Source organism: Cynoglossus semilaevis, chromosome 9 (genome assembly GCF_000523025.1).
Source record: "Cynoglossus semilaevis isolate Cse_v1.0 chromosome 9, Cse_v1.0, whole genome shotgun sequence".
Classification (NCBI taxonomy): Eukaryota; Metazoa; Chordata; class Actinopteri; order Pleuronectiformes; family Cynoglossidae; genus Cynoglossus; species Cynoglossus semilaevis.
This window is the reverse complement of record NC_024315.1, coordinates 12040015-12066089: the sequence shown is the minus strand read 5'-3', so window position 1 is coordinate 12066089 and position 26075 is coordinate 12040015. Positions and strand designations below refer to the sequence as shown.

The 26075-nt window shown below is 44.9% G+C and overlaps 1 protein-coding gene across 3 annotated transcripts; it reads left to right on the top strand.

Moving 5' to 3' along the window:
- On the top strand, positions 1–26075 carry pcdh10a (protocadherin 10a). Of its 3 annotated transcripts, none has more exons than XM_008317230.3 (5): positions 1–4745; positions 5873–5931; positions 6822–6928; positions 20740–20900; positions 23813–26075. In XM_008317230.3, exons 1-5 carry the CDS (start codon positions 2199–2201, stop codon positions 23864–23866), a joined length of 2928 nt encoding a protein of 975 aa, XP_008315452.1. In that variant the 5' UTR covers positions 1–2198; the 3' UTR covers positions 23867–26075. The 3 variants fall into 3 exon arrangements, with proteins under 3 accessions (XP_008315452.1, XP_008315450.1, XP_008315451.1); XM_008317229.3 differs by having other exon boundaries at positions 1144–4745; positions 20740–21117; XM_008317228.3 differs by lacking the exon at positions 23813–26075 and having other exon boundaries at positions 1140–4745; positions 20740–22332.

Here is a 26075-nt window from a genome sequence, read left to right as displayed (position 1 = left end):
AAAACAACAGAGATGAGACCTGAGTGTCTTCGAGTTCTTCATCTCCAGGACTTGAAAAGAGGAGAAGACAGACGCGAGGGGGCGACGTTGGTCTCTGTAACACCCAGTCAGGGACAGAGGGAGCGGGGAGAGAGAGGAGAGGAGAGGGAAGGAGAGGAGGTGCTGCTCCAGGATCTGACTCCAGTGTCAGCTCGATTCGGTCACACATGCTCCTGCACAGACACGGGTGCTAATCCACAGAACGTCTCTCCACTGTCTCTCCACCATTGGTGTGGCGACGAGCAGAAACGCGGATCTTTCGTGCTAATCAACGCACAGCGGACACGTCGCTCCGCGTTACGCACGACTTCGCTGCTGCGCCGAAACACTTCGCATCTAAAATCACATACGTGTCCGCTTCCAGTCTCCTTTCTTCCTCCTTAAAACTACCCTCCACCCTGCACCCCCCGCACACCACCTTCCCCAAAAGTGTGCAAAGTTGAGCCAAATTCCCATTGTTTTTCCCCCCGTCTCCCCTCTTCGTACCGCGGTGCCATTTGCATAGTCAATTTATGCCTTATGAATTAAATTAGCGCGTGATGCAAGTGTGTTACAGTTGAGGCCAGCATGTGAGGGGGTTAATGATAAGACTGGGAAGATAGAGGAACTAATAGGCTGCAGGCTATTAGCAACACGGCAGGACGAGAGCATGATGCTTCATTACACTGAATTAAAGTAAGTCAAGTGTGATTCTGCTCCGACTGGCGGAACCTCGTATCACACTGACGCTCACTTTCACACTGAGCTCTGTGGAGATAAGACTGGATTTGAAATCTTTCATTGTTTTGTTTTTTTTCTTTTTCTTTCTTTTTTCTTTTGCATGATCGTCTTCAAGAGAGAAGAGGAGAGGAGAGAGAGAGAGAGCAGAAGGAAGGAGGGATGGAGGGGGAGCAGGGGGGCATGGCACGGTGGTGTTATTGCGTCACCGCTGCCTTTACTTGCGCAGGCTCTTTACATTTAGGAATTTGGCTGCTGCCACCTTATACTCGTGACTCACGGGTATCAGAGGACAGTTTGGATCCCAGACTGTGGAACAACACCAGTGACACACGTGTGACTCCAGTTCTCTATCAACCTTGTGAAATGTTTGGAAAATATGACGAAATAAAAGGTCAAATCTAATATAAAAAGTATGCATTTTTTTAAACATTATTATTTATAAAATTGTTAATAATGAGATGCGACGTAGCACACAGACAGCCGGGACTACTCGGCTTCTTTCATTCACTTGGGTGTGTAAAACATTTTAATTTAACTCTGCTGCAATTGAGGTAGGAAGAGAGAGGAGCAGAGGAGAGGAGCAGAGGAGAGGAGCGCGGTGCCTCTGGTTTTATCATCAGGGGCCCTGCGTGTGCGCTGGATGGCGTCGCGGAGCCCCAATCAGGTGCCATCACACCCGCTGTTTGAGCTCACCATTGGCTGGTGGGGGAAGGAGCTGTGCGCAAAACCATCCCCGCTGCTCGCACTCGCCTCACAGAAGCCGAGCTGAGAACATCATCCGCTTTGAGCGCTTAGGCGCAGCGATTACATCCTCGTTCAACAGAGACACAGAGAAAGTCTGGGTGTGCACTAAGTCTCTGCTCCGAAGTTGCAGTTCACGGTGCGATTTTTCGTTTTTGCTGCGGCGTGGACGCGAGGCTGCGGCTGTCTCTCGTTCACTTTTTGCTCGTGTGGACTTTGTCTATTTGGCTTGGCGCCCCCCCCCACCCCGCCGCCGCCCCCACTCCACACCGCCTCCCCCCCTTTTCCTCTGGAGAGAGGACATTCTGCTCTGCGCACTGGGAGTGTTGGCTGCGCGTCCTGGCTTTTCGTTCTGCGTGGTTCTGCACCGACGCCAGGAAAAAAAAAAGAAAAAAAAAAAAAACAGCAACAACTCACAGACCGCTGCAGAATTGATCAGAAGAGAGAAGTGTCGGATCAAATGGCCGTGCTTCTCACAGCTGAAACCACACAGTGCTACACTGACCCGCAGCAAAAGGGAGGAATTTCACGCTCTCACAGTCTTGTTGCTCTTATTTCCACTGCCTTTTTACGGACATAGGAGATGATCGGTTCCTGCAAGAGGGAGGAATAACGCTCAGCATTTTCTTTTTTTTTCCTTGTTTTTCTTTTAATTTCGTCTTTAAGTGCACTTTGAAAGAGAGAGAGAGAGAGAGGAGATGATTTGGTTCATCTTCCTGCTCTCCATCCTGGATGGAGCTGTTTCCCAGCTCCATTACTCCGTGCCAGAGGAGCAGGAGCCTGGCTCCGTGGTTGGAAATATTGCAGAGGATTTGGGATTGGACATCACCAAACTTTCCGCTCGTCGCTTTCAGACTGTGCCGAGTTCACGGACTCCGTACCTGGAGGTGAACTTAGAAAACGGTGCTCTGGTGGTAAAGGAGAAAATTGACCGAGAGGAAATCTGTAAGCAGACCATCCCGTGCCTATTGCACCTGGAGGTGTTCCTGGAGAATCCGCTGGAGCTCTTTCGGGTTGAGATTGACGTGATGGATATCAACGACAACCCGCCCAGCTTCCCGGAGACGGACATTTCTGTGGAGATAACAGAGAGCGCCGTCCCCGGGACGCGTTTCCCGGTGGAGAACGCGTTCGACCCGGACGTGGGCACGAACGCGCTCAGCACTTATGCCATAACGAATAACAACTATTTTTACCTTGACGTGCAGACGCAGAGCGACGGCAACCGGTTCGCAGAGCTGGTGCTGGAGAAGCCGCTGGACAGGGAGCAGCAGGCGGTGCACCGCTACGTGCTGACCGCCGTGGACGGGGGCGTCCCTCAGCGGACTGGGACGGCTCTGCTGGTCGTTAAAGTTCTGGACTCTAATGACAACGCACCGACATTTGACCAGTCTGTGTACACCGTTAACCTGCGGGAGAACTCGCCCGTGGGCACCCTGGTTATCCAGCTGAACGCAACGGATGTGGACGAGGGACAAAACGGGGAAATAGTTTATTCTTTCAGCAGCCACAACGCTCCACGGATAAAGGACTTGTTCAGTATCGATGCCAGAACAGGTAGAATAGAAGTGGTGGGAGAGGTGGACTATGAAGAGAGCAGTACGCACCAGATTTATGTCCAGGCGAAAGACCTGGGGCCCAATGCGGTCCCTGCGCACTGCAAAGTGCTGGTCAAACTGGTGGACGTTAATGACAACACACCGGAGATCGGTTTCAGCACCGTCACCGAGTCCGTGAGCGAGCAGGACGCGCCGGGCACCGTGATCGCCCTGTTCAGCGTCTCAGACCGGGACTCCGGTGAGAATGGACAAATGACGTGTGAGATTTTGGGAGACGTTCCGTTCAAGCTGAAATCCTCCTTCAAGAATTACTACACCATCGTGACCGACGGGGCGCTGGACAGAGAGAGCGTGGACTCGTACATGGTCACGGTGGTGGCCAAAGACAAAGGTCAGCCTTCACTGGCCACCAGCAAGTCCATTAAAGTGCACGTCTCCGACGAGAACGACAACGCGCCGCGCTTTACGCAGGCGGTGTATGATGTGTATGTGACCGAGAACAACGTGCCCGGTGCTTTCATTCACGCGGTGAGCGCTCTGGACCCCGACGTAGGTCAGAACGCTCTCATTATCTACTCCATATTGGAGTGTGACATACAGGGCATGTCCGTGGACACGTACGTGTCCATAAACCAGGACACCGGCTACCTTTACGCGCTGCGCTCCTTCGACTACGAGCAGCTGAAGGAGTTCAGCTTCATGGTGCAGGCGAAGGACTCGGGTCCCGCCGAGCTCTTCTCCAACGCCACCGTAAATGTCATCATAGTTGACCAAAACGACAACGCGCCCACTGTCATAGCGCCTCTGGGTAAAAATGGCACAGCCAAAGAGCACCTGCCGCGCTCCGCCGAGCCGGGCTACCTGGTGACGCGCATCGTGGCCATGGATGCGGACGACGGCGAGAACGCACGCCTGTCGTACAGCATCCTGCGGGGCAACGAGGTGGAAATGTTCCGCATGGACTGGAGGACAGGTGAGCTGAGGACATCCCGCAGGATCTCTCCCAAGAGGGACATACAGGGCTACTACGACCTCCTGATAGAGGTGAGGGACCACGGGCAGCCCCCTCTCTCATCCTCCGCCAGTGTGAGTGTAATTTTGGTGGACAGCGTGGTGGAAGGGCGCAGCGGGGACCGCGGCTCGCCTTCCAGGGCAAAGGAGACGTCCCTTGACCTTACCCTCATCCTCATCATTGCTCTTGGCTCCGTTTCCTTCATCTTCCTCTTGGCCATGATTGTGTTGGCCGTGCGCTGCCAAAAGGACAAAACTCTGAACCTGTACACATGCCTGCTGGCCGGTGACTGCTGCCTGTGCTGCAGCCCCTGCTGCAGCAGACAAGCTCGAAGCCGGAAGCAGAAGAAGCTGAGCAAATCTGACATCATGTTAGTTCAGAGCACCAATGTGACATCAGGGGTCGGACCCGTGGGGCAGGTGCCCGTGGAGGAATCCGGTGTGGGCGGTGTGGGAGGGGGCTTCGGCTCCCATCACCACCAGAACCAGAACTCCTACTGCTACCAGGTGTGTCTGACACCTGAGTCTGCCAAAACGGATCTCATGTTCCTCAAACCATGCAGCCCATCCCGCAGCACGGACACGGATCACACCAACCCCTGTGGTGCCATCGTCACCGGGTACAGTGACCAGCAGCCGGACATCATATCCAATGGCAGTATTCTGTCCAATGAGGTAAGAGAGGCGTGGCTCAGCTGTGACACAAAGTGTCACTTTGAATCACTTTTTCCATAGGTTAAAAAAAAAAAAGTCAATGCATTAAAGGGTTAATGATGGATGCGAAGCTGCGTTCCCTTCAAAACAAAGTTAATTAGCCATGCAGGTCACACAGCGCAGGAAAGTAACCAGTACAGAAGGCTATCGGTCCTGGTATTGACTGGAGTGTTCTGCACCATGGTTTTCAATCATATTCCGTGGGTTCCATTGACTTGCGTGTCAATGGTTAATTGTCACGTGGCCTTTTGATCGTGTGGACGGTGCAGTGCTGTCAGAACAGCCTTGGATTCTTAGCTCTTGGCTGCAAAGTGCACATACATTTATCCCAGTCTTTACAGGGGAGCCAACCACAGGGGTCGCTTCATATTTAAATAAGCCAAAATGTATTGAATAACAAATCATGTCTGATATTTCTAAGCTCAATTCTAAGATTAAATGAGACACAAATGTGCAAAACAGACCTCTGACCCGAGACAAAGCTCCATAAACAACACTTATTGCTGGATTATGAGTCAGGGCTGGTAAAGACCAGAAGTACACACACACAGAGAGAGAGAGAAAAGAAAGATGTGAGGCCTTCATTTTATTTATTTTGAGACTGTGAGACTTTCTCCACATATATTAGGCTCGAGGCTCTCTTTTGACCCCCTCCCTCCTCCTCCCCTTTTTTCCTTGCTGATTGCGCTGCGCCTGGAGGGGAGCCAGACAGCAAGTCACAGTCTTGCCTTTAGTGCGCGTTAAATATTCCCTGCACGACCCAGCACGGCAGCAGCTCGAACAAAGGTTGTTCAGTTTTAGCATCGGGGCTGCTCAATCATTTACGCATTCAATCGGCCCCTACCACACACACATACACACACACACACACTCTCTTTCGCCCCCTCACTCGTTCACAGAGGTGATGCGTGGTACTGTCGTCCCCCACTCCTCACGCTGTCACAGCTACAGTAACAGTGTACATCATGGTTACCTCACTGAATAATCGCCAGAAAAAACATACTGTCATTATAATTAAGGCGTGAGATGTAAACAAACGTGTTTCATGTGGGATTTTGTTTGTGTTTTTTTCATTTTTTTTTCTGCAGACAAAACACCAACGAGCAGAACTCAGCTACCTGGTGGACAGACCCAGACGTGTAAACAGGTACAAACCCTCTGCTTTTCAGTCTCTACATCCATCACTGTCCAATTATAGACTAGTTTGTCAACAAACACGCATTTCAAAAAATGTGGTGTGAAATGTTGATATTTAAAAAAAAAAAAAAGATGACTTTTCCTAGCTTGGCAAAAGTGTGGCATGATGATCCAGCAGGGGGCAGAGGGCAGTGACTGAATCAAAATAAAGTGAGACATAATTACCTGGATTAAAGTAGCCAGAGATTTCTAATCCAACTGTGTTTCCTTTTTAAATTAGCCTATAAATAGGCCAGCAGCTACATACAGTATATATTTGAATTCAGTGACAGCTGCCACCTACTGCCCACGTGTGGAACCACCACGTTCTTTCTCTGTTTACTGTGGGACTGTGGATACTGCATTCACCCTTTGGTAATTATTATTATTATAATGTGCAAAGCTGGGAGCTACACACCACCTGCCACCAGAGGACCTCTAACATCCAACGGGCCTGGTGGATCCATAACCTGTTCACACCTCAGTAAAATTGAATATTACACCCATCAGTTTGAATCCTGCACATTCCGCGCCGTTAATTGTGGCTCTGAGAGGCTCCATGGTTCCCAGTGTATCCATAACGTTCATCTTCAATTTGGCATCAGTCCCATAACTGACAGAGCAGCACCTATTAAAGCCCTTATGCTGGATTTCATTACATGCCATGTGGAACATCCAATTTAGAGTGCTGACGGCCACCATGACTGTTATTAATATGGCTCTGATTTCTGATTCTCTCCCACCCTCTGTCTCCCTCTCTTGTCTCTCTCTGTTTCGGCCCCTCATTACATCCTTCCTACTCCTCCTCCTCCTTCCTTCCTCTCCCTCTCTTAACTTGCCTCGCCCTCACCCTCTTTCCAGCTCTGCGTTTCAAGAAGCAGACATCGTCAGCTCCAAAGACAGCGGTCACGGCGACAGCGAACAGGGTGACAGTGACCATGATGCCACCAACCGGGGTCATTCGACCGGTGAGCTCTCCATTTGCAACCAATTTCACACAATTACACTGTCATTGTGGCATTCAAGCCAAAAAGCAAGCCCCCCCACCCCTTTACTTTGAATAGTGTGTGTTTGCAGTTTCGAATGAGATAGTGCTAAATTATCGGTGCGGACCGGTGACTTTTAATTTCCTTAATTTGAGATTGTGTAGGAGTCTGTGCTCAGGGGGTTGCTGCGTGGATGGCTGGCATGAACAGCCCCCAGAGGTGTTGATTGTATTTCACACTCAGATGAAGAGGGGCAGCGTGGTATTTAAGGAGTTTTTCTGTTGCCGTGGCTGTTTTTTGTGTGCCTTTCTCCCTCTCTCTTTTCAACTGGTGGTGGCACTGAATGGACAGCGACTCTCAGGGAAGCTAGTTCGAGGCCAATAGTGCTTTAGTGGCGCTAATCAATAGGTTCATTCGAGTGAAAAGGAAAAGGCATAGAAGCTAAATTGATATAATTAGATGCATTTTAATCAGCCTGGCGCTCTGTGTTCGCCGCGTCCTTGTTGCTCACGGAGTCAGCTAATTAAACACACAGGCCTGCAGCGGGGCCGCATCCTTTTGTGCATTTAGCACCAGTTGAAGCAACAATGAAAGCGTGTAATGAGGACATCTGTCCGCGCCACTAATAGTTACTGAAATCACGCTCTCGTTCACCGACTCCGGTTTCTCTCGTCCACTTCTACGGTGCAGTTGATTGTCAGAGACGAGGCATTAGGTAAGATAAGACTCCCCCTGTTCTTTCCAAAATCCTATTAGCCTAGTACCTGTTTATTGATCAGAGTGGAGGCAGACAAAACATGGAGCAATGCAAAATCTCATTTCATATTGAATTGCCCTTTCCCTCTGCAGGGCTGCTCATGTAAGACCACCGCATTGGCTGAAGGCTGCCAAATATCATATAGGTACTGGGAATACAAATAAAGCAGATGAGAAAGGTGTGCTGGGGGAGTGCATGGTTCTCATCATCGTCCACGGACGGATGGAGCCAAAGTCTGGAGCTAATGTAGAGCCGGGGTCCTGTCACTTCCTGGCCTGGCTAATGAAATGGGCTGCAAAGGTCAAACTTTGATGACTAAAACGCAGAGCTGGAGGGAAGCCAAAGAGGCCACTTCATTTCAATTAAAGATGCCATGAATAAAAAAGCAAATAAAAAGACTTAGCCAACGTTTAAAAAATATTACTCTCGCTAAAAAAAAAAAAAAGATTGCATCATTTACACAGAGCCTTGACTTATTATTAACAGACAAATTCATTTCCAACACGCCATTTTACAATGATGCATACGCAGCAGCCCAGTAGGGGGCACTAATGTCAGTTAAACAAAACCTGGATCAACGTGATTGTTTACAAAATGCACAATCCAAAAGTGGACATCTAACGCTAGTCACGATAGTTCACTTTTACATCTATTCATCAATTCATCTGACAACATAACTAACGCTAGTCATGATAGACCAGATGACGCAGTAATCTCATTTGATAGGCAGATTAAAAATATACACATCTATTCATCGATTCATCTGACAACAATAAACAAAACATTTGAATTACAAAATGTTAGCCTTTAATGTCAAATAGCGATCAATTACTCACAAAGGCTGTAATTAATTAACCAACTTTTTTATATATAATTGTCCAACACTGTGAATTTAAGAACCTGACCTAGCCTATGACTAAGTGGCTCACAGATCCAGCTTGCAGCCCGGCAACATGATGCTAAACTAAGGAAAAGTTTAGCGCGGGACGCGATTGTCTGAGGGGACACTTAAAAACCCGTTTGTTTTTTTTTTTTGCCCATTTACTTCAGCAAAGTTCAGCACAGCTCGCATTCTTCAGGCGGATCCGTGTTTTCTTTAGCTTTATTTAGCTCCAAGCAGGATCATTTGGCAAAGGCCCGGGAGTGTGCACAGTTGGTGCCGTGCTCCGCGTTTCAGGCGAAAGAAGCCACATTTGTTCCCGACATTGGATTGAGAAGGGAACAGCTTACCACTCCATAGGAGGGAACGCCGCGCCACTATTTTAGGCAGAAGGCGCACGTGTTCCCTAGACCTCAGTAAACAAAACCAGGCAGCGGGTTGGTGCGGGTGGAGCAGTGTCAGCGCGATGATTACTGTAACGTAATATGTATGTATTTATATGCAATACCTGCTGACGAGCCTGTATTCATCATGGGGACTGGAGCCAGGCGCTAATGAGACAGATCTTATTTCTGAGACGCTGGATGAAGAAAGGATTAAAGTTTAATGCTGCTTGGTAAAGGACTGTGTTAGTCGACCGCTCGGGGTTAACGGCAGACATATGGCCTCGGTTATGCCGTCCGAGCGAACGGAGGGGAGCTGCTGTGTGCGGAGTTGTATGTGTTGCATTGTGCGAGTGTGTTGTGTGTAGGAGAAACAAGACACGGAGATGATGTCAGAATTGAAAAGGAGATTTCCTTTGAGACGCTGCTCTGGGAAGCTTAAATGAGTTTTGGTTTGAGAGTGGTAGCTAGTGCTTGGCACTTGGCCAGGTGCATATTGCCTCCATACCGGCACTCGCTCATTTATGCCTCTGTATGTCCGCATGTCTTTTTTTTATTTTTTTTTATCGGTACATGGTGGATAAAAATACGGTCGGAAGTCTCACGCGGGCTGCTGTGCTACGTTTGCTCGAGGCACGTTCTGCGATTAGAGAACCGAGCTGAATAAGCCCGAGCCCAAACTATGTATAGTCCACATATATTTTTATGTCTGTCTGCAGCATTTGTGTGCATAAGCAAATCCTTGCGTGCGAGTGCTTAGATGCATTTCTATTTAGTATGCAGCTTCTTTCTTTTTTTCCCCTCCCTCCTTCCCGCTTTCTTTTTTTTTTTCCCTTTCTCGGCCTCAACTCTGTGTGTGTGTGTTTCTGTTTGTCTGGCACATGCATATTCCCTTCCAGGGGTTTGTAGCGGGGTCTCATCCTTCATTCTGTCTCCCCCACACGTTGGCTCTCCGCAACACTCGGATGATCAGTAATTTATTTTCAGTATCTTCTGCATAGCAATTATCAAAAGAAGGGTTGGAGGGCGTGCGGTCTCCTCACGGGACCGCGCGCCACTGTCTCCCTTTCAGGTACACCTTGAAATATTTGAAATCAAGAGGAAGCCATTTTCAGCTGGCATATCATCAACTACACCTGCCGTAGCTTCCCACACTGCAGCTCGTCTGACAGTTCAGAAAAATAAGTCTCTGGACGCGGCTTTAAATCAAAGGTTCTCCGCCTGTGAGGCTGGGATATCACCGGATACCTTTAAAAAGTGGGCAAATGGCTTTTCTGAGAGCTGCGTGTCTGGAGAGAGGCACAGCTGCGTCAAGAGCCAAAGCACTATTGATTGACTGTTACACCTCTTACCTCTCTACATCATGTCTTTTTCTTTTTTTTTTTTTTTTTGTCTGGAACACATCAGCAAACTGTTTTCTCAGTATATTCCTCATCATCCTTATGGAAAGTGATGGGAAGAGTCAGCAGGCAAAGCAAGACAACAGATAAGAGGTGACAGATAACAGAAAATATTCATCGGTGCAAAAAAAAAAATAAATAAAGAAAGAAAAAATCCGGAGTCTGAAAAACAGTCCATCAGCGGTGGAAGGCTTCGTGATGGGTGAGAGAGTGGAAATGATCATTATCATGACGTTTGTTTTGGTAGGAACAACAGCCGTGACAAATGGGACAATTAAATCACTGTGGCAATGGTGTATAAGGAGGCTGATTATGAATTAGTCGTGGGCACCTTGTTGCTGTTTCTCAAGTCAGTGAGCTGTCAGAGGAATTTTGCATGGATCGGTTTGAGACATCAGTCTCCCAGGCTTTAGATAATGACAAAAACAGCAGAGCCAGGAGGGAGGAAGGGGGGGGCAGAAGGGGAGCGGGGGGAAAGTTATATGAATTCAGGTTCATAAAATGACGCCATATAATCACGTGTGGAATTCCAGATACCGTAAAGCATGTCGTTAGTTTACTCACTGCAAAGGGAATTACATCGGAAAATTAAGGAGTGTGTGCATGTAGAGGGCAGTAAATCTGCCCGACAGACAGAAAGAACCATAAAGGTTTCCACTAACTGGACTGATCCTCACCACATTTTGAAACTGAACTGCTTCGGCCACCTTTAGGTCGCCCTAAACGACACATCAAAATGCAGAAACTGCACAAATTGGTCAGCCCGGACTCAGACATCAGGTTTTTTTTAAAAAACACACACAGCTGGAATCAGAATGCTTGGAAACTTTGGCTGGCAGCAACGATTACAGCAACTCAGTCACTTCCTCCAGATCCTCAGAGCAGTTCTTAAACCGTCGCACGATGAGACCCGTGCTTTCACAACTCCTGGTCGCACCCCAGCTGTTTTATGAAGCGTTATATTTTACAGAAGAGAAATATTCCACTAACAGAAAGAGTCATTATGCTGCACATTGGCAAAATGGTAGAAAAATGTGTAAAAAATAATCACGTCGCTGCACACTAAGGCCGCTCTGTAGGTCCGACTGAATAGAAGAGGCAGTGAAAGATGTTTAAATATGACGAGTCTGAACAAAGACCAGTTATAACTCCGTCTTGTACTCCAGTAAAAACTTCTCAAAGTCAAAAATACATATTTCTTTTGAGTGAAAATCAATCGTCCACTTGACATCAGAACACCTTCACTTCGTGAACCACAATCGGGGCCGCAACCCAGCGTTTGACAACCCTGCGTGAATACAATTGATTTTCCAGTAACAGGAGAATTGCATTTGAAATATTACCATGTTTCTTTTTCAATTTGAAAAGAAAGATAACGGATGAGTGTTGCTTATTAATTATTAATCTCAGCTAACTCAGCGCTGGTTCTTGTCCTCAGTCTGCGGTTTATAATTGAGCTAAATGGCTGGTTGGATGTTTCCAACCTTGACGAGTTAAATGAGATGGCATATCCTTCAGTGTTGGTGGGAATAAATGTGTGAGCGCTGAGAGCAGAGTTGAAGAACAGACAACAAATGATTTTGGCCCCGGGTCTGATCAGAGCAGTAGGTGTTTATTACTGAAGTGTGACATAAGGCAGGACGGCTAAGTCCTGGGAGTCATAAGGATCCTTTAACTACAAGTCACACACACACACACACACGCACACATATGGTCATCACAGGGCTCAGACATTTAGCATCGGTGAACATCTGCTCAAGGATGCAAAGCGTTACCCTCCAGGTCCTTCAAAAACACTTTCAAAGAGAGACAAAAATGGTGAAAAATTCTGTCAAACCGACAGCATTTATTCAATAGGACTGTTCTAACTATTTAATGTCAAAAATACAATTCCTATTTTTCAAGAAAAATAGAGAAAAAAGCTGGAAAAGGTTTTTTAAAGTAAATTTTTTTAGCTTTTTTTTCTTTTTTGTATCACAAATAGAGAAAAAATTACTGGTTTGTTAATATAAACATTAAAAAAAGGAATGTAGGACTGATGTAATAAAAAAAAATGTATATTTGATTTTAATAACAAAGACATGTTAAGATGTGTCTTGTGTTTCATCATTCTACCTTAATCTGAATTTAAAAAAGGGGCAAAAGTTTTAACCAAATCTTAACTAAAAAAAGTTATAAAAAATGCTTTGCAACAGGTTTTTTTCAAAAGAAAAAAAACTCGAGTTCTTCAAAGGTTGAATAAAAGAAAGCTTTGGTCTGACAAAAAATAAATTTTAAGGGGAAAAAAAGAGACAAATTCTCTGATGGAAACAGACTAGTCTGGACTTAGATGGAGGATTTGCAGCTTTTCAATTTTGATTTTTTTTAAATTCATCTGGAAACTATTCAAGTCCTGTACATCATACAGTAGATTCAAAAGACAGACAAAGGAACCTTTATACCAACATTGAAGAAGTTCTCTCAAATTGCAGGCCTGACCTACAGTATATGAGTTGTGGGTATAAACAGGAGCATCCACCACCAGCTCGGTCTTTGCGAGCACAGATACATTGTGAGACAGCTGCGGAATGTACAGAACTTTCCAGCCCCGAGGTGGTGACACATTAGAACCGACCTCGCTGTCATCCAAACTGACGGCAGTGTCGGAGAAGGAGCTGTGAAAAGGAGCTCCGCCGTCTCAGTTTCTGTCTAGAAGTATGGCTCTGTTTTCTTTAGTAAGAAGCAGAACATATGGAGGCCTAATGAACTTCTGACACAGTTTGGTGCCTGGCATCATTGACTTTAACTTTCCCTTTTCAATATTCCCGTATCAGGTGACCACTTTGTTAGGGAAACAAAACGGCGACTCCTTTTGCCAGTTTTCTTTGTTGGCAGCTGTTGTTCAGTGACAGTCTGCGGTCTCGCTAGGTCGCAGTAGCTCAGGGCAGAAAACAGAGACAGATCAACTGACACGTTCTCCTCCGTAACATGAGTTGGAAGTTTACGCTTTGATCCGAACGTTTCGAGTGGATCATAAATGACCGAGGTTAATAATGCTGATGTCTGGTTTAGTATAATTTAATGTTAGATATGCTGAACTAAACCAGAGCATAATGGAGCACAACCATGAGAAAGAACTGCCAGAAACGACCAAAATTGTTTTAGGGCAGGGGGCCACATCATCAATACAGTTCCCCTTCAAGGGCTGGTTGTAAATGGAAGACTGTATAAATCTGGGGTCCCCAACCCCCGGTTCGTGGACCAGTACCAGTCCATAGGTCATTTGGTACCGGGCCGCAGTCAGACTCATGTCTAAAACATGTTTTATTTTGAAAATTGAATGATCCTTCAGTGGTCAGCACCTTGCTACAGGTCCGTAGTAATGGGTGGTACTGGCTGACCAGTCATGAGATCAGAAAAAGTTGTGGACCAATGTTTCTGCAATTGATTATTATTTATTCAAGCTACAAATATTGTTCATTTCTGTCTGATCAAAAAAAAACCCATTTAATTTCTCAGGTTAAAAAACTCTGCTGCATGGACTTTATTAAATGCTTCTTAAGGTCCTGCGGGCCACACAGAACGGCTTGGTGGGCCACATTTGGCCCCCGGGCCTTGAGTTTGGCACGTATGTTTTAGGGATTTGATGTGCGAATTCTTCAAAGTTACTGGTCTGGCTGGTTTTTCTTCACATTAAGGTGATAAACCCATGAACCAGTTAAGTCAAGGCACAAGTGTCTCCCCCTACTGCATGGGTGTCAAACTCATTTTCATCAGAGGGGCCACATCAGCAATACAGTTGTCCTTAAAGGTCTGGCTGTAAATGGAAGACCGTATGAATACATCTTTCTGCCATTGATTATTAATTATCAAATATTATATATATATATATATATATTTATATATATATTAAGTAAAGAAATTCATTAGTCCATTAAAAACTTTTCCAATGTACTGCAGGTCGCAGAAAATGACTTGGCGGTCCACATTTGGCCCGCGGGCCTTGAGATTGACACATATGCCATACTGTGTGAACAGTAGCAGTTAAACGGGTTGAAAAAAAATAGACAAGGCCTCTTTAAATGGCCGGCAGGGCAGAGTCTCATTGTAAAGGCTACAGCGTGTTTGTGATGTATCGTCTGGTCAAGCCTTTATACTGTAACTCCACTGCATTCATGGAGCAGACTAAGTGATGAAAAGCTTACAAACCAGAGATCAATAATCAGTGGTCATCCAGAAGCTTTGCTCTAACAATATATAAGGGCCCTTATTAATCAAACAGACACGGCGAGGGCAGGCAGCCATCTTGGCTCCCCTTCCTGGACCATTTGCAGCGTAACAAACACTGAAAACGGTATGCGCCTCTCAGAGACTCGGAACCATTGCTCTCTGTCTGTCATTACCGGTCGCGGTGGAAGCCATCTTGCTCTGCTTTTTGGCCCTGGGAGATCTCTGGTTTACTCATCACAGTCTCACTGGCAAACTCACGCAAGGAAACCACGTCGCTGCTCCCCTGCCATCCTGAGCGGCTGTCCAAATATTGACGTTTGTGTCGGTATTCTCTCCGGAACAGTGGAGGACAAGTTGAAAAACAGAGGTATGGGAAGGAGACATCCTCCACCTGGGGGAAGTAGAATGTTTAGGCGAAAGGAAAGTGTGAGGGAGAGATAGAGACGGAGATACGAGCAGAAGGAAAAAAAAATAACCAGAGAGAATTCTATGTGAAATGAGACGTGAGGAGCATAGAGATGGACTTCGGGAGAGACGAGGAGACAAAAACAGAGACAGGCAGATGGATGACTGAAAGAGACGAGTAACTACAGGTTTTATTGCCATCCAGCAAATTATAAAGTGGAGCTTGGGTTTCAGCTCTGAAGTTGTTTTCCCCCCTCAATTTTCCGCATCCCATTTGCTGGATGTCAGACACCGAACACAATTAGTCAAATCACATCCACGTTGGATTTCGGAAACACGCAGAGTTGTAATGAAAGGCAAGAGGGGAGAAAAAAAAATGAACGGAGGCGCTGATTGCTTATTAGCAAGTAGATTGTCTTTGCGTTATGATGCACGCGTTGCATCGGAGTGTGAAACAGCGTGAATGTACATGTGTGTTTGTGTTGCTGCCTGATGAGGTCAGGGTGAGGCGTAAGCGCCGCTGGGAGGGGCCTGTCGTCACCACTCATTATTTCGGTTGTCGGTTTTTACATGTAGCCCAGCAGGAAGAGAAAGGTGCTACGGCGAGATCAACAGCCGCCGGGTGTCACGGGTTCACGCCCTCTGTTGTCGTTTTTACATTTAAGTATTGTCATGTGGAAGGTTTGTTTTCAAGCAAACATATGTGTTGGTTTTGCTCCTTTCTCTTAAGAGGGAGAAGCTGGCGGGAAAGTATCAGCGAGCAGTTAGGAAGCCAAGCGACAAGAGTTTTCTCTCCAAGTCTGATGTGTGGTAAACAGCGACTGCTGCAGACTATATTTACACATCATCTCCTGGGTACAACACACCCTGCTGCCTGTTAGAGACGAGGAATACTCAGATATGAGAGACGTGAGCCTTGTCTGAGTCCTCTATCTAATCCCGCACGTCCACGCACATGGAGTTAATATCCCGATGTTTAACTCGCACAAAACCAGTCTGAGTGATTCAAGGTCCCGGGGCCGGCAAACCCGTAGCCTTGGGTGAAAATTAATTTGCAAAATGACCATTAAAAGGTAAAGCGCTACCTAAAAGGTCGGAGTGAAACGGCAGCAGCATGCGTTATAGGAATTTACGCCCCGAGGCTTAAAGATAGCATGAATATACATTAGCAGCACGGGTGAATCGGAGGTTAAATGCAAGCAAACGCCAGTCAAAATCCTAATTATCATTACCGCTAATCACCCTGTTCTGCAGCTGATCACCGACACAGCAGCCCTCCTGCTCACACACCCACACACACACACAACACATGCATTCGTTAGGTCGTAATGAAAACAAATGAAGGCCTTGGCAGCGAAAGAGCTGACTGGTACCGATTCTGTGGGTGAGACCAAATAGGACAGATAAAACACAACAAGTAATGTTAATTAATGGAAATGAAATAACGACGTGCCAGTCCGCCGTGTGTGTGTGTCTGTGCTTCATTTACACTTTTTTTTTTTTTTAAAGCAGAGGAAACTTTGTGCTCCATCCGGATAATAATTTTGTCCGGATGGACGTCACACAGTAAAAAAAAAGAAAAAAAGCTTATCTCTACTTGGATACTCTGTCCTCCCTGCTATCTCAAAGTCAGTGTGCACCCTCTCCTCCTTCCTTCTCCTCCCCCTCCTTCCTTCTCACCTATGTTTAATCCGTCTCCAAAATCCCTCCGCTCTGCCCGGGTCTATTCGACTCCTGTCTTTCCTGGCCTTTGCCCGTTCCATCTGTGATGTTGCGCGTCCTCCTAGCCCTGCCTTATGGTTCCCGTAGTTTTTGCTGCTTCTCCAGCCTGCTGTCTCACTGTCTGTGAAGTCTGCGCTCCTCCTGTTTGGCCTTCACTGTGTGAGATGTGTGTATGTGCTCTGTGTGTGTGTGTGTGTGTCCTCCTTTCTCCTCTCCAGTCACAGTAGAGTCTTTCGCCTTGTGTCTCTCCGTGTGAGGTCTGCGCGAGGAGCTGCAGCGAGTCAGCCGTGTTTAACAACAGTGGTTAAATATGTCCAGGAATTATGTCGGCCACGTCCGTCGTTCTCATCGTGACAAATGTATTCCTCGGTTTATTCAATTACTGGCTGTATTTTTATTCACCTTTCGTTAGAAAATTAATGAAATCGAGAGCATGTAAACCAGCAATAAATCGTATCTATTTATGAATGTATAATGTTAGGGGCTCGTTCGCAATCAACGGGCAATGGAAAATACTAACAGCAGCACAAAGTGCAGACGACGGACAATTTCCTCGCCATTCATGACAACTCTTGGTGTTACTTTAACTGCCAGTATAATTGATTTCAATACATTTTTAAAGACCGAGAGTGGCAGGAAAACTCAAACAACCTTGAATTGAAAGTGATCATTTTGTTTAAAATATCCACATACTTTAACCGCTTAAATCTGTGGCATTTGGCCAAATGCAATGGAATCATACAGAGATGGGCAACAAATTTGTCAACATTTACCGGAGAAGATTGATTCTGTTAACACTGAGTAAGGACTAAATCGAAAAATCATTTGGCAGCTGTGAACTCTCAAATGTTTTTTTGTTTTTTTTTTCAAACTTTAGGATTGGTACTTTCAAAATCAGTCTATCATTTGGCAGCTGTGAACTCTCAAATATTTTTTTGTTTTTTTTCCAAACTTTAGGATTGGTATTTTCAAAATCAGTCATTTGACATTTCCAAGTTATACATAAGGAGTTGTGATAATTTCATTGTCAACAAATGTGGAGATGATGCAACAAAAATTTAGGAGGAAAATGTCAAATTAAAAGGAAAAAAAGAAATACTATACAGTACTGTTATTATACTACATGTTGTACAGCCACTGTGCTAACTGTACACATCTGTGTCCAGGTCAAATCTATTTAGGTTGACAATGACTCTGAGGCCTCTGGTTTTCATGACTCAATTCATTGTCAATATAGAGAAAAAAAAAATCAAGTAAAATATCTAGATATTCTGTGCGGGATTGTTCATTTGCAGTGTTATCTGTTCGGTCTGACAAATACTGTGTTAAATATTACTACAAATCCCGGGACCATCCAATATATCAGTCCAATTTTTTATTCTTTCATTTTTCATTCAATAATTCAAAAAAACAAACAAACAAGGTTTTAATAGAATAGAGTGTTTTCTTATGAGAATCCCTTATCAGAGGGAGGGCCACACACACACACACACACACACACACACACACACACGAACACAAACATGCCCTCTCCCATCAGTGGGTACCACCGAAATGTCCCCACTAGAAAAAGTGTCCCCACAAGTACAGCTCCACCAGTACGCACAAAAACCGGTCATAAAATTTGACAAGCACGTCTCCTATAACCTTAATCTTAATCCTAACCCCAATTCTAATCCTTACTCCGAACCAAATCTTGAGTATTCTCTCAAATGTGCACATGAGGACGAGATGTCCCCGCAACAGCGGTAGTCTTTCAACACTGTCCCCACGAGTGCCTCTATACCAGTAAATCCACACAGACAAACACTCACTCACACACACACTTACACGTAAGCTTGCACGGACAAATGAAATTACTAGCCGGAGAGGCAAACCGCAGGGCAAATAAAAACCACGTGCCTTACTCGCTGATGATCCTTAATCTCATTGCTTTAAGTGCACAGTAATGACTGAAGCCGACTCATATGAGCATATCCAGATTTTTATCAAATCCCCACCCCACCCCCCCCTCCATCCATCCATCCACTCCCCGCCTCCACCCCCCCTCTTCCCTCATCTGCACTCTGGTGGTTCCACAGTACGGGAACAATGATTAGAGCCATTTCAAGTATGGAAATCTTTCTCCTCTGAAATAAACAGGATTACAGAAAGTAGAGTTAGACGTTCCCAACACCGCTGGTGGAAATTGAACTTCTGTCTCCCCGTCACAGGACGGATTATCATCACCATGCCGATGCCGGTCTAGCTTTCTGCCTACACCGGTTATTGTGGCTGGGAATTTTAATGACTGATTTGTTTAATTTGTGCAGTCTTGCGGAATGAAGTCGGGAATAAACAACCGAGGCCATTGGAAGGTTAGAGCTTTGCTCTTTTTCGCCAAAAAGGAAATACCCGACCTATGACGAGCTGATTTGGTTTCTGTGGTGGCTCAGATATATTTCGTTAGCCTCTGGTCTTTGATGAGATCTAAGACTGAGTTGGAGTTGGAGAGGAACCTTGTGATTTCCTGTGTTTTCTGTTCAGATGGGCCGCCTTTCTTTTACCCCGTGTTGTGTTTGCTGCTTCAGGTGGTGAAACGGCAGAATAGATTTGTGTAAGTGGACTCTTTCATCTGGAGCCTCCACAGCCTCGGGGAATTCCCCACAGTCGTCCGATGTGTCCGACTCCTTTTTTTTTTTTTTCTTTTTCTCGTCTATCCCTTGATGCTTCTCTTTACCCCGCTCTCACAACATAAACGGCGTGTTTTCCCGCTTTGATCGCATCGTTCCGGCTCTTCCCAACATTCTACTAGTGTCAGGTGGGCAACTGGGAAACTACAATACCTCCGACTCCACATAGTACAGGAGAGGACAGGAGAGGAACTTCTCATTACAATGGTCTCTCTCCCTCCCTCTCTCTCTCTCTCTCTCTTCACGGCTTCAGCTCGTCTTTTTGTCTCTTTGTAATCTCTCCTTTCTCCGTACACACTGGAACCTCCTTATTTCTGGGCATGTGTCAAATGGTAATTTAATCTTTTATATCGGTGTTTTGTATTTGGCAGTAGCTCTGAGCAGACAGTCCGGGGGTATAGGGTTTTTTTTTATTATAATGGGATCAGTAAGCCAGCGAATATGCTTATCGTACAGTTGGTGGGGGACATTTTTGATTTTTTTTTATCGGAAAGATGATGAATTTTGGATTTATTCATTCATCTTCCGCTGCTCAGACTTTTTAGGTTCGCAGGACAAAGGCAGGGGAAACCTTGGGCAATTGTTCAATTCCAGACTTGTGCATTGAAACTGCAATATCCAAAGCACGCTTTATGTTAAAAAAAAAAATTACTACACAGAATTGGAAGTTAATAGTAGTGGGTATCAAACTGACTCGGAAGTCCCCCGTTTGAGTCGATCGATTGAAAACTCCAGTGAACTTTATTTAAAAACTGCTTTCACTCATTGAAAAGTTACGACATTTTCCCCCCCAAAAATTCCCATTCCCTGTAGAGGGCGTTAACCCCCGCCACTGCAACACAAGAGCATTTAGCAGACTTTTTTTTTTCACATCGCTTCACTGTGATTGCATTTTTCTGAACACAAAAGGTGAGGAGGAAAACAAACTTTTTTTTCTGTTGTCAGGCTACTGTATATTCAGGAGTAGTAGTTGACCGGATGATGATGAGATTGAGTTTAGGGCAGTACCCGGGCCCTCCTGAGGGGGGCGCAGTGGGGTGCCAGAGGGGTCCTGAGGGGCTTCCAATGGAATATGGCACACTGGACATAAGTGTACCACTGCTGTAATGCTTGAATGATAACAAGCCTCCATTCACTAGGGGGCAGCAACTCATACAGTGTGGGTCGGGGGGGTGAAAACATTTCTGTCCCCAAGCCAAGGGGGGGGGCATGAGAGAAAATATATAAGAACCACTGCGATAAGAAAACAGTTGTTAACTTGTGTCCTTTTCTTTCTCACCTTCTGCTTCCTCTATTCCATTACCCATCATCCTCTCTCCTCTTCCCCCCCCCCCTTCTGTTCCGTCTTCTCTACCCCCTCCGCAGGAACCGACCTGTTTTCCAACTGCACAGAGGAGTGCAAAGCCCTGGGCCACTCTGACCGCTGCTGGATGCCGTCCTTCGTGCCGTCAGACGGGCGTCAGGGTCCGGACTACCGCAGCAACCTGCACGTCCCCGGCATGGACGCCACGCTGCCCGACACTGAGGTACCCGCCTCCGTCAACCTCTCTGAGCAGCTGACCTTGACCTCATCCACCGCCTCGTCCAACGATAGGTCATTCTCCACCTTTGGCAAGGAGGGTCAAAGGTCACAGTCACACCACAGCCTCCACCAACCCCTCCATCAGCAGCAATACAACTCCAGCACGCTAGAGAGGAAAGAGTATGATAGGGGGACCCTACCATACAAACCCACCTTTATCTGTGAGTATCAGTATGAAAGCTCCCCCGGACCCTACGACCTAGGTCTGGTCCAGTACAGATACTAAAGGGGACCATGAATCCGCCTGATCCTGATTCTGATCTGGACTTTATGTTTGCTACCTAACTTCTTTTCTTTTTTTCAAGAAGCTTCTTTTGTTTTCATTTTTATTTTATAATTTTATTTGCTTTGTAATTTATACTTTTTATGCCGACTGTAAAATGTTCTCTCTCTATTGCTGCCCCCCCTTTTCTCCGACGCGCCGTTTGAGTTTTCCAATCTAACCCCATCCTAACTCATAAAACTGTGTGTAACCACAAGGCTTATTTTTAAAATAAACACAATTTGAATTGGACGTTGGACATGAAACGGTTGTTTTTTTTTTGTTTGTTTTTTTTTCTTTCTGTTTTTTCCTTTTTCCCCTCTAAATTCTACCCCCTGGAAATTCATTTTTATCTGATGCTCATACAAGTAAAGGTCATCACCACATGTCACACCTTATTTCAACATGTTCACAGCACACAGCTAAAAACAGGAAGGGTTAAAAAAAAGGCTCTAAATATAAACGTAGAAATAAGGGTAGATTGTCTTTCCATCTGTTCAGCAACAAACGTTTTGCTCAAGAACAACAACTTCCCGTAAAAAAAAAGCAAAGAAGCCCTCAAAGGTGAAAAACCGCCCACTCTTCAATTTTCCCACAAGGAATGAAGTCCACGTTGTTCTCCAAACAAAAGTCTCGAGTATACACAGTACACACTCGCTTGTCTGCGGATCAATTCCCGACATGACGGATGGTGGGAGGGGTGAGCCACGGAGCCCAGAGTTCATGATGCAAAAGTCACAAGTTTGTATTTTGCCTTCTGCTTTTTGCGGTGGGGGAGAGAATATGTTCAATTTGGCAAATAAAAGATACTTTGCATTGGAGAGGAATTCAATTTCTGCTCCGCGTTTCTGAAGGAAGTGAGTGGGCTTCTCTTATGAAAGGACGGCAGGGCACTATTTGTCGATTTCAATTGCTTTCCGAGCGTTCCCACATTACATGAATATTCTATTAGCCCTAAGAGTAGAGAATGGATTCAACGCACACATTCAGTGCCGAAGTCATTTCCTGTCAAGTCATCGCTGTGTTAACTGGGGCTGCACAATATGTCCGAAAACTTGATTGTGATGCAATATAAAAAATACCATGTACTGGCTTAAATTATGTTTTTTTTTTTTCAAACAAACATATACAGGGCAGGTAAAAAAACTCGGAGCAAAACTTTTTAGTTTGCAAATAAATGAAAAATAAATATTCAAAAGCTCATTAGATTATAATAAACCATATGCATATATATTTTTTACAATAATATGCATTTTTTTATACATTGAAGTATGACGTTATTTCAATTCACAATACCCTATTGATATTCTATAGCACTTTTTTATTAACAATTAACATTCAAATATTCATGTCTCTTCTCTAGCGATTACAAATATAGATCCCTCTGTTCCAATTTTAGTACATAGATGTTAAACATGTAACAGCATTGTGTATTTACTATGCTAACACTATGTTTTCCTACAATTAAATTGTAAAATAACCTATAAGTACCTATAGTATCGTAGCATATCGCAATATATCGTATCATAGCCCCTTCATTGGGATTCGATCGCATCCATCAATACACACCCCTAGTCTTGGACCATATTGAGGCGCCCATGCTAGCTGTCTGTTAATACAGTTAAGAAGGAGTTTCCACATATCACTCAATTACACTTTTATGCGACATCCCAAAGTTCCACATATCACACGAGCTTTCTATTTAGCTTTCTATTTGCTTTCGCATATGGTGCGGCCTCAGTGTTATCTTCCATTCTCCATGACACTGCATGTTGACTGTGGGCTGTTTCTCAGGTAAATGTTGCATGAAATAACTTCTCTTTCTCCATCTTATTGTTCCTTGTTTTTCTTTCTTGGAAAACAGAGTTGGCCAATGCTCCTCTTTACGCATTGAGTTTGTTTGAAAAATAATTGGTATTTAGCCTTAAGGTACCAGAACCTGTTTACCTCCAAATATAGCAAGCTGAGCTTCTGTTCATCTCCTGTGCCTCGCAGGGTGAGAATGAAAACTCTTTGTATTGGCCCAGTCAAAAACTCCTTATTTATGTCCTTATAGTTTTTTTTTTCACTTTGAGATTTAAGAGAACATTCTTTGTTTATCCGCCTCGTAAAAAATACGGCATTAGCCCCACAGGTTTTTTAAAGTGACGGGCGTCGTCTTCTCTTAAAAATAGCACCCTATGGCTCTGCCACCCTCGCGTATGGAAACGCTCTGATCACAAGTGTTGTCTTGATAAAGGGTTGGTAAATGTTTAATGGCCCTTTTATAGATAATTAATGAAGCAATTAGTCCTGTGTGTAGTTTGTGTGCATGCATTATGTAGCGTCACAAATTTGGAACATTTATCTAGGCTGATGGATAATATATATATATAGTTAAAAAATATATTTAAAAAAATGTTTCCTTTGCAGAATTCCCAAATTAATCATACGTTTACACTGCAGCAACCGAGGAGCTTTAAGGAGATATAAATCACCCCAGAGAGTCCCCAGTGGCGTTATCCTTCTAGAGTTGGTCATTTGAGCTGACTGTGTAGCAGTCTCGAGGTGACGCCTGTCATTTGTCTTAACATATGTTTTCTCTGTCTCCGCAGCCCGCAAAAAGATTTGCTAGCTCGTTCCACGTGGACTTGTCGGAGACAGCGTGAACATTTTTTGCTTTTGTTTTTTTTTTTTCTTTTCGCCTGACCACCAACACTGATGCTAAAGACAACGAAAAAACAAAACTGTACCATCGAGAACCTGGACAACGGGACGACCTTGGTTCAACTCGCGAAACTTTCACAAAGCCTTGGCAGAGGTTGCACGAGGAGGACAGAAACGAGTACTGACTAAACGTAAACCTCTAGACATCCGGGAGAGGAGAAATCCAAGGCCTTATTTCTCTCAGTGGGACTGAGACCAGGGCCAAATCGCTCGACACGAGAAGATTTAAAAGAAAAAATCATCAGCAGAAAGCCGAAAGGGAACGAAGCGGGACAGAGGAATACAAAACAAAACACATGATGAGAAAGGAGACCGTTGAGCTCTCAGAGGTGGTTTGTCTTTTTGACTGAGCAGTGAGCCTCTAGAGATCTGTGTGCCTGTTTACATAAAGACACAAAAAGAAATAAAAAAATAAAAATGAAACATCTTTCTGTACAAACTACAACCGACGTCAAATGGAACCCTTTAGCTATTTCTATGGTCACCACTAAGCCAACTGTACAGAGACTGTGTTTGTGTGTGTGTTGGGGTGGGAGTGGGAGGTGGGGGGGCTGACAGCCAGTGTGAGTACAGAAGACGGAGCACGAGACGATGAGACAAAGGCTGCATCCACACTACTCAGCGGTTTTTTTGGTATTTTTTCTTTCTTGGAAACGCTCATTTACAACAGTGTGCCTGTCATTTACGATAGCCTGGTGACTTTGAGCTGCTGAAACTAAAACATGTCAAAACATCAGCTAATACTATTACTGTGCCGAAAACATAGGGGTTTGGACTTTTTGGCGATACTTCTGACGCTGCCACTGTCGTCGCCATCAAAGTACGCAACGGAGTAGCTGCTCTGCCAGTTGCGTGAAATACATTTTCTGTATATAGGTTTATGTCGATCTTGTTGATGTATAACGTCAATAGTTTTTTCAAATTATAATATAGTCGCAATCGATAGTTTCCGGTCTGTCCTTCAGGATATAAAGTTCGTCGTTTTGTGAATTACAGTCACATGTAAAAAAAACAAGAAACGTTTAGTAACGATTGGCAAGTGGTAACACTGTGGCACCATCACCCCTCTATGACAGTCCAACTGAGTGAGAGTACCTTAGCGCAATTCGTTCATCTCTTTTTTTTTATTTAATTATAAACTGGAACACTATGACATACAGTAGCCTGGTGTTTGGAGTCCTACAAACGAACTCATGTTCTAGTTTTTCTATGTACGATATTGACTTGAGTGAATGTATAAATGGACCTTTGCTGACGTGTCACATGACACATTTTTTTTTTCGGAAAGAAAAGAAGCTGTGATAACAAATGGCGTAGAGCCACGAGCCAGCGTTGGGCTAGCCTGTTCAGATAGAGTCCGCATGCTGCCACGCTGTAGACCATTCCAGCTTCGATGAAATGGACCTCTTACGAAAGGGTTGTTGTACAATTTCCATGTCATGTGGCGGTTCTAACCGTAGGTGGAGAACGAGGGTTCCAACAGTGGGGATCGTAGATTGTACCCATTATTTTCTCCTATATTAACGGAGTAGTGTGGGTGTAGCCAAAGAGCAAACTAGTAGATGTACAGGTATAAAGCAAAGGACACAAGTGAAGGAAAAGGGGACGGGGGTGGGGTGGGGGGGGCAAGAGAAAATGTGCAGTACTATAAATCTGTATCTCTGTTTTGTTTTGACTTTACTGTCTTTTAATACCTTCTCTCTTTTTCGTTTCTGTTGTTCTTTCTGTGTGGTTAAAGTGACTCTAACATATTCAAACTTACAGTTACAGACGGGAACATGGGGTGGAGGAGGAGGAAGTTTAGGGAGCGGCAGAAAAGTTGCGTACGGTGCTTAGAACGTGGAACTGCCAACAATCCTCATGTTCAGTCTGACAATAAAGAATCACAAATGAATTTTCTCATTTCTTACACACTGGTGACTAACAACGGTGGACGTTCTTGACTCGAGCCGACTGCGGAGACGCTGGGATGTGGTTGCTCTGATGCCGCTGGCCTATAAGTAAACAATCAAACACATTCTGTGGTTTTTTAATCATTCTGTGCAAAGTGTTATTGTGCTATTTTAAAAAAAAGCTTATAAATGAATATAAATCTCTATATAAAAAACCCTATATTATATATACATATATATATATACAAAATATATACAC

Coding starts and splice junctions, on each gene's coding strand:
- pcdh10a (XM_008317228.3), top strand. CDS start 2,199: ATGATTTGGTTCATCTTCCTGCTCTCCATCCTGGATGGAGCTGTTTCC. Junction 4,746..5,872: donor GCAGTATTCTGTCCAATGAG/GTAAGAGAGGCG, acceptor TTTTTTCTGCAG/ACAAAACACCAACGAGCAGA. Junction 6,929..20,739: donor CAACCGGGGTCATTCGACCG/GTGAGCTCTCCA, acceptor CCCCCTCCGCAG/GAACCGACCTGTTTTCCAAC.